The 9,255-nt window shown below is 36.4% G+C and overlaps 1 protein-coding gene across 1 annotated transcript in view; it reads left to right on the forward strand.

Annotated features, from left to right (window-relative positions):
• Positions 1-9,186, forward strand: part of stk17a (serine/threonine kinase 17a) — a 39,342-nt gene extending 30,156 nt beyond the window's left edge. Inside the window, exons 3-7 of the mRNA XM_079409203.1 lie at positions 4,470-4,614; positions 4,910-5,036; positions 5,838-5,886; positions 7,441-7,620; positions 8,345-9,186. Coding sequence (XP_079265329.1) covers positions 4,470-4,614; positions 4,910-5,036; positions 5,838-5,886; positions 7,441-7,620; positions 8,345-8,612 — 769 coding nt within the window. The 3' untranslated portion in view covers positions 8,613-9,186. The remainder of the gene's footprint in view (positions 1-4,469; positions 4,615-4,909; positions 5,037-5,837; positions 5,887-7,440; positions 7,621-8,344) is intronic.
• Positions 9,187-9,255: the final 69 nt, after the last annotated feature.

Here is a 9,255-nt window from a genome sequence, read left to right on the forward strand (position 1 = left end):
TATATATAAGTAATAAAAATAATATCGGTGTGAAAATCATTTATATGGTTATATAGTTTATTATTATTATTAGGAATATGTAAGTTAAATTAGTAATGTGCAAATAATGTATGTAGGCTATATCTATATATATCCAATGTTATTGTTTTTTCTTCTAATTTAAATAACGTTAGTAATAGTTGTACAGTTTTACATCTTAATTCTAATAATAATAAATGTGTTATTACCATATAAACATTTACACATTATTATTATTATTATTATTATTATTATTAGTAGTAGTATGGTAATATAACACTTATTGTTATTATTACTAATGCATTTATGTAGACTGAAGTTTGCAAGATGTTGGGAAAAGATGATTGGCCAAGATGTGGTACATAAAATGAATTGAAGTAATCAACATATTTATCAACATATTCAATAAATCTAAATAACAGTACTGAGTGCTATCTAATATCTGACTCGCTGAGCTCCACACAGGCTGGTCTGCGCTGATTCTCCAGCTGTGATCTGTGTGAAACCCTTACTGCTTTTAACAGCATCTTCCGTCAGAGGAGCCTTTCAGTCAGTCCTTATGATTTACTCGGACCGGCTCAGTGTGCTTTTGTCATTTAACAGTGAAGAGCTTCTGGAAATAGATCGGTGGTTAATGGCATCACCCTTCTGTTTGATCTCTGATGTGAACGCCATCCAGAAGAACAAGCTTCTCGTGTGTGTGTGTGTGTGTGTGTGTGGACTGACCCCTGCGCTGCATTAGTGATGTGATCGCTCTGTCGTCCCCTCATCCGGCCTCAAATCATGACCTAGTTATGCTCTGGCTGCATGTCAGTTTTTCTCCTGTGTTCTCTGGAGCGGGTTTGGCTCCGCTGGACGCTCATTACTCGTGTCTCTAGAGGACGGCAGACAGAAGAGCCTCTGAAAGCCCATGTTTTACAGCTGTGCTGGTGTTAATAACTTTCCCTGCCAGACAGTCTCGCTCGGGTTATGAGGGTCATAAGACGGTCCTGGTTTACGGTTTTATAAACACTGAGCATTGCTGTAGATTTCACTGAATAGAATGGGGTTTGTGTGTGCGAGTATTTATGGTCATGGTTAACTAAAACTGTTGAAGAGTGTTTTCAGGCATTGAAGTCAAGCAGAAATAGAAGGTACAGTAAATGTTTAACGTAAAAATTTAAACTAAAAATTTAATTAGATTACATAAATAGAACAAGCTAAAAAAAAAAAAAAAATTACTAAAATAAAAAAAAAAAGAGAAAACATTATTCAAACTTAAACTAAAATGAAAAACCTGGTTCAAAACAAGATTATCATTAACTAAAACTAAAAGTTTTAAAAACATTTTAACTGGAGAAAAGAAACAAACAAACAAAGAGAAAGGAAAAAAAGATAAAAGAAAACCTTGAGAAATAAGCTTCGACTGAAACCCAAGTAGTAATATTAAAATTAATTCATTAAAAAAACATAGAATTACTAAAAATGAAAGTGAAATGTTAAAGATATCAACAGCTACTGGTAGTTGAGTGAAATATCAATACAGTTCCTCGAGTCAAAGAATGGGAGCCCTGCTGATGTCTTATAAGGTTGCGTTCATTATTTTTAAGTTTTTTTTTTTTTTTTTTTTTTTACAGTTGCATATCATCTTAAATGGTATCATTTTAAATGTTGCGCTCTCAACTTATGCATCTCAACAAGTTAATGCACAGTATGAAAATATGACTATTCATTTACATCTGCTAAACAGGGTTATTTAAAAGTTTTTGTTTTTTTACTTTTCCTTTTTTAATCATGTAATACTCAAGATAAAAACCAAATAACTTGTTTTGCTTTTACATCATATATTCATAATGTTTTGCTTCATCTCAGAGACTAGAGAACAGGATTACAGGACACACAGTGAGAATCACGCGCACAGGGCTATGTTCTGGACACTTGAGGATGTCTGCGGTCTAATCCACACAAACAAATGTCTCCTCCGTCACTGATGTCTCGTATACACACTACAGCTTATTTATAAAGCCTCTAAAACATGACACAGTGTTAATGATATGGGCTAGCCTGATGTTTTCAGTGTTACTGTTGCTCATAATTACTGAAAGACTGGGTTTGAGCAAAGGAGAGACCGGTGTGCTGGTAGTGGTACACACAGGAATTATAAAAAATAAATAGTGTGTTAATCCATGAAACAAACAAACCAGCTACTAGGAGAGTCACGACAGTGCAAACTTTGGAAATCAGGGAAAAAGACAAAGATACAAGACTGTACTTAACTGCTTTAGTGAATAAAATAACTACAATCCAATGAACCATTGTAAACGACATAAATTAAATTAATAATGGAGAAATATACAATTGTCCATTTAAAGTTATGATTCTGTATATATAGAAACAGTATGTTTTAAGTTTATTGCAAAATATGCATATGTATATTCAAAGTGTTTTGAAAGAGCGACACCATAGCAACCACCCCGGGCACCCTAGCAACTGCATAGCAACACCTTAGCAACCGCGTAGCAACACCTTAGCAACTACCCCGGGCACCCTAGCAACCATGTAGCAACCACACCGGGCACCCTAGCAACCACATAGCAACACCTTAGTAACCGACCTGGGAAGCTTAGCCACTGCATAGCAACACCCTGGCCACTTCCCCAATTACCCTAGCAACTGCATAGCAACACCCTAGCAACCATCCAGCATACCTTAGCAACCACATTGCAACCACCTAGTATACCCAAGCAACCACTCTGAGGTCCTTAGCATCTATCTGTCTGTCTGTATTGCCTTCAAAACATTTCAAAGTTTAAGCTTTTAAAACTACTTTAAACTTCAAACTCTTTCAGACTAAAAACCATCAAACTTACAACTTTTTAAAAATACTATTTATTTTTCAAACTTCATTTATACATCCGGAAATGACTACTGTGCTCTGTTAGCTATAGATGGGCATTGATGGAGGGATCAGTGTATTATAGAGACCTGAGACTGAGCCTGTAAGAACCACTCAAAACAACATGACAAACAACTCTTGTGTTTTATTTTCTTATGGTGTCCTTGAAAGCCAGACTACATCCTCACATCAACTCCACACACACACACACACACACACAGCTCTGGCCTGAGGCCTGTCTTTCCCTGTCTGTGTCTAATCGAGTTCATCACGCTGTCTGATCAGGAACGCAGGACACTGGGAATCGTCTGCCAGCATGTGCTGAGGACATGAGCCGCTGCCTGCGCTGACATTAAATCAAGCTTAACACACACTTGGATTAAGGGTTTTTCAGCCTGCGGGGCGTTTAAAACTCTGTTTAATGTGCATTTAAACACACTGTCTTTTAGTATTTTAAACACTGTTTAATGCACTATTCCATAGACATATTTGAGGAGCAAAGTAGAAAAAGCAGATCAGATTTTAGATGTAGTTTATTTTCTTTAGATTTTGCTAGGATGGTCTGTTGATCAAAATAACAAGCTTAGTGTTTATTTTGGTTGCAGGCATGTCCCGTACCCAAGCACGAGAGAGAGAGAGAGAGAGCGTTCATTGTTCTGGATGTGCTGTAGTTGAAATCACATGGTTGTAGAAACATTTTTAGAAATGTTATTTGCTCAGCTCTTCGCCGTGTTGTTTTGGGGTAAAGCAGCTCCTCTGTGTTAAAATATCCCACGACAAACAGAGGAACACACTCGCACTCATCCAGCACTGGTCTGGAACATGATGATCACTTCTGATTAAACCGCTCATCTCACATAATTCAGGATAAACGTAATACTAATATGATTTAGCAATCTGAAAAGCTTGCATGTTTAGAAACTAAAAAAAGTTGATTGAAAGAATTAATTTAAAATATCTTTTAACCCCAAATGGAGTTGAACATTCAGTCTGATTATATGAAAATACCCGTTTCAAAAGAGTGATTCAATCACTGATCTGGCTATTGAGTTCGGTTCACTGAATGGTTATAGTCATTATAAACTTATGTTTTATAGAAAAGAGCTGCGTGAAGACTCTTCAAAAACTCTCCTTATATGTTCCACATAAACATGTGTGACCCTGCAGCACAAAAGCAGTCATGAGTAACACAGGTATATTTGTAGCAATAGCCAACAATACATTGTATGGATCAAAATTATACATTGTCATTTTTGATTAGTAATATGCATTGCTAAGAACTTCATTTGAACAACTTTAAAGGAGATTTTCTCAATATTTAGATTTTTTTGCTCCCTCAGATTCCAGATTTTCAAATAGTTGTATCTCAGCCAAATATTGTCCTATCCTAACAAACCATACATCAATGGAAAGCTGAATAATGTATAAAACTCAGTTTTAAAAAATTGACCCTTATGACTGGTTTTGTGCTCCAGGGTCATATTTCACAGTGAATAAATAGTGACATTTTGGGCGAGCCGTTGCTTGCACGTTTCTATCTGTAGATGAATGTGTTTATTTGTGTCTGTGTGTTCAGTGCTGCAGGAGGGGAGATTTTTAACCAGTGTGTGGCAGACAGAGACGAGGCCTTCAAAGAGGAAGATGTGAAGAGACTGATGAGGCAGATCCTGGAGGGAGTTTCCTTCCTTCACAGGAACAACGTGGTGCATCTGGACCTCAAAGTACGTCAATCACGCTTCACTCCGCTTGAAACTGCTATGATGAAAATCACTACGTTTTAAAATTCAAATTTAGCGAAATCTGACTTTCATGGCTAAATCAGTAAAAGTGTTAGGGTGTTGTTTGATGGACTGGACGTTTTTGTGGGCTAAATACATTTGCTTTATTCACCAGAGCTACAAGTGTGTAATTATAGCAGAGGTACAAGTGTATAATTATATCATCATTATGATTATAGGTTTCTCTGAGCAGTTTCCTTATTGTTTGTCCGTTTTACTGAGTGTTTTTCTCCCTCAGCCTCAGAATATCCTGCTGACCAGTGAGTCTCCTCTCGGGGATATAAAGGTGGTGGATTTTGGCCTGTCGAGGCTGGTGAGCAGCGGTCAGGAGATCAGGGAGATCATGGGCACACCGGAGTATGTGGGTAAGATCATATTCATATCATAGACCGGCCTAAAAATAGCATCTTAACACACCTGTGGCCAGTGACCAATATTATCTACTAGATGCAGAACTGTACATGCATTATTTCATTTAAAAAAAAATCTTCTTAAAAATATAACAATAATATTAATAATATTTTTTATGAACCAAGTTATAAAAATAAACAAATCAGTAAAGAAATATCACTATAATACAAATCAACTATATAGTTAATAAATTTTATTAAAGTTAATACATAAAAGTAAATAAATTTAACTGAGCATTTTGTTTATAATACTAATTATTATTATTATTAAACTAATTATTATTGTTATTATTTTATGATTTATTTTAAAAACAAATATTAGTAATATGCAATTGTACAATTTATCTATAGATCTCAACAGTACAATTCCAATACTAATATTAATTAACTAATTGATTAATTAATTAATTAAACCATGGAGCTTTTAACTGAACTGCAGGGAAACAGATTGAGTGATTTAAATTATAACATTTATTATTAAAAAATTTACAAATTAGTAAGAAATATCACTATAATACTATTGGAAAGTATAAATGTTTCATATTAATTTATAATAATAATTATTATTGTTATTTTATTATATAACAGTAAAATTACAATAATATTCATTCCTTCATTCAAACATTTTTACTCCTGTTTGGAGCTTGGTGAGTGTTAATTTTAGGCCCTGGTCATATATACTGTACATACACTACCAGTCAAATATTAGGACATACTGGACTGAACTTATGTAAATGATTTGCTTGATCATTCCAGCACCAGAGATCCTGAATTATGAGCCAATCAGCACAGCGACTGACATGTGGTGAGTTATTTTCCCACATTACCATGTTTCACGTGAGGATCCTTATGTGTCCTCCTGAAGGTCGATATTACACAATAAATGCTTCTGTGGTTGGTTTATCATGTTTGTGAATGTAATTGTGTGTTTTCCTCTGAACAAACAGTTTATTCACTGTTTAAAGGCTCTCGCACCATCACTGGTTTAGTGTGTTGGTTGTTTTCCAGCGGTTTGGCTTCAGGATATATTATGCAAGAACATGTATATCCTAAAGTCTTGTATCAACAATACTGCTTTGAGAAGAGTCTGTTTGTCACCTGTAAACAGTAGGTCTGGGAAAATAAATCGAGAAATGATTCAGCATCGATTCTGAGATTTTCCGAATGCATGCCGATTCTTTCTGGAGTGGATTCTGAGCTTAGTTTTGAACAGCAGAGGGCGCTGCATGCTTCAGAAACAAATCCTTACTAGTGGTCGACCGATGTTGTTGTTGTTTTTTTTAGCGCTTGTGCCGATATCTTGGAAAGCCGGGTTGCCGATATAAAGCCAATATGATTTTATTTTCATTAATATTTTAATAAATTTGAAATCATTTGAAAATGGATTAAAAAATAAATGTGAAAAATAAACATTAATAGATGACAAAGTATTTTTCACAAATAAATAAATATATAATTCAAGAGGAAGTAAACACTGTAACCAACAGGGCACTCGGTAGTCTGGGAAGTTTGGGTACATTGGGAATCATTTTTTCTTTCAAATATTTGCACACAGTGAAAATGACAAACTTATCGGCCGATGCCGATATTTGAAGAAAAATGCCTAATATCGGCCGATATATCGGTCGACCACTAATCCTTACAGACACTCAAACCTAAAATAATTTGGTTAAAGCGAATTACAAGGGTGTTCACAGTGGGCTGTGTTTACATTAATCTGGTGTCATGAAAGCATTGAGGTGAGATTACAGACTCAGCCGAACGCACAAGCGCTCTTCTTCAGGAGCATTTCAGTGTGCAGTAGTGATGCACGGATGGCGGTTATATCCGTGGGTCGGGTTATAAAAAAATGCATTCTGATTATTTGCGGGTGGATAAGATAAATAATGATGCAAATATTAACTGCATTTTCTAAAATATGAACTTATTGAATAAACGGTAAATTAACATATTAAAGTTATTCAATAAAACATTTAGTCAAGAGCAGTGAGGGATTTTCTGTCTTTTGTTGTTTGATTAAAATTAATGACAAACAGCACAACTTTATTAGGCTGCTGTCACAAGACTTATGTCTCGGATCCAATACTGATACAAATGTGTTCTCATTCGCAACGGTTTACATTCATTTAAGACAAAACTGACAGTGCTTATGAGGATACTCGCCAGGATGACCATGTTGACGTCGTTTTGTGTGTATTTGGCCTCTTAAGCAACCTGATCATTAGGACCAAGCTCAGAATCGATTCCAGAGAGAATCGGCATGCTTTCGGAAGGTTCCGAGTCGATTTATGGTCACAGCCGTAATAAACAGTGGTGTTGTGTTAGCGTGAGCGTGCTGATCCTCTCCTCCATCTGACAGGAGCATCGGTGTCCTGGCGTACGTCATGCTGACGGGCATCTCGCCGTTCCTGGGGGACGATAAGCAGGAGACCTTCCTCAACATCTCTCAGATCAACATCAGCTACACGGAGGAGGAGCTGCAGCATCTGGACAGAGCCGCCATCCTCTTCATCAAGAGCCTGCTCATCAAAGAGCCAGAGTAAGACCGGCGAGAGACAGTCAAGACATTCATTATATCACAAAACGGTCACATAAACACTGTTGACCCTTCCATTCATCCTGAAAAATAAAATGCATGACCATTTCTACAAAAATATTGGGCAGCACAACTGTTTTCAACATTGATGATAATCAGAAATGTTTCTTGAGCAGCAAATCAGCATACAATATCTGTCCCTGCAGCACAAAAGCAGTCATCAGTAACAGTAATTTATTTATTTCTACATCAAAACAAACATTACTTTACAAGCGCTACAAAACTATTTTACATCTATATTTTACAAAAGCAGTCATCAGTAACACAGGTATATTTGTAGCAATAGACAACAATACATAGTATGGGTCAAAATTATACATTTCTCTTTTATGCCAAAAATCATTAGGATATTAAGATCATGTTCCATGAAGATATTTAGTAAATTTCCTACCGTAAATATATCAAAACTTCATTTTTGATTAGTAATATGCATTGCTAAGAACTTAATTTGAACAACTTTAAAGGAGATTTTCTCAATATTTAGATTTTTTTGCTCCCTCAGATTCCAGATTTTCAAATATTGTCCTATCCTAACAAACCATACATCAATGCAAAGCTCATTTATTTAGCTTTCAGATGTTGTATATGACTGCTTTTGTGGTCCAGGGTCACATTTAGGAGAACTCTTAGCGGTCAGATAAAATGTTTTGAGATGTTGTTTCCTCAGGAGCCGAGCCACCGCAGAAGACTGTCTGAAGCACCAGTGGCTCCAGCCGGAGGAGGCCTGTCTGGAGAGCGTCTCGGAGCCTGCCGATGAAGATGAGGAGGAGGAGGAGGAGAGCGCTCCGGAGCTGATCGTAATGGCCTCTTACACCCTGGGCCAGTGCCGCCAGTCCTCCGACAAAGAGAGCCTGACCCCGGACCAGAAGGCCATCTCCAAACGCTTCAAGTTTGAGGAGCCCTTCTCTGCGCTGCCTGGAGAGTTCATCTACTGATGCACACTTCTGCCCTTCGGTCTGCTTTTCTCTCACCTCGTGATTTCAATTATAAGCCAAACAGGTTTTGTTTCAGTGTTTGCTCTTGTTTCTGTTTGTGCTGCTTTATATTTTCACGGTTAAGATACTGAAGCCTTGCTGTGGTTTTACTCTTTCCATTTTTCTTTCTGGTGCCATGCTTACATATTTGATAAGGGTCAAGCTTGCGATCATTCCTTTTTGCCATGTTTGTACAAAATGAATGTTTGTTTTTCTGCGACACGAAGGCGAGCAGAATTAAATGTAAATTAATCCAGTTTTATTTTAAGAGTATTTCCGTGTTATGTTTAAAAAAGCCATTCTGTATGTTGAGCTCCTGACCGATGTTAAGGTCATTCCTGGGTGAAGATCCCACAGCAATAACACTTCATTCACACGCATATATATATGAAGAACGTGTCTTTCTGTGTGTATTTGAACTCATGTTAGAGATATAACTGTACATTGAATCGTCACTATAAAGAATATTTTAATGGCAACAAATTTCAAAGTGACTGTCTTGATGCTGTAAATAAAAGTTTGTCTCGACTGTCAGTTTCTGCTTTTATTATTATTATGAATACTTCAACTAAATAATTTAAATATAGCATGCTATAATCCTGAA

This window comes from Barbus barbus (assembly GCF_936440315.1).
Source record: "Barbus barbus genome assembly, chromosome: 46".
Lineage (NCBI taxonomy): Eukaryota > Metazoa > Chordata > Actinopteri > Cypriniformes > Cyprinidae > Barbus > Barbus barbus.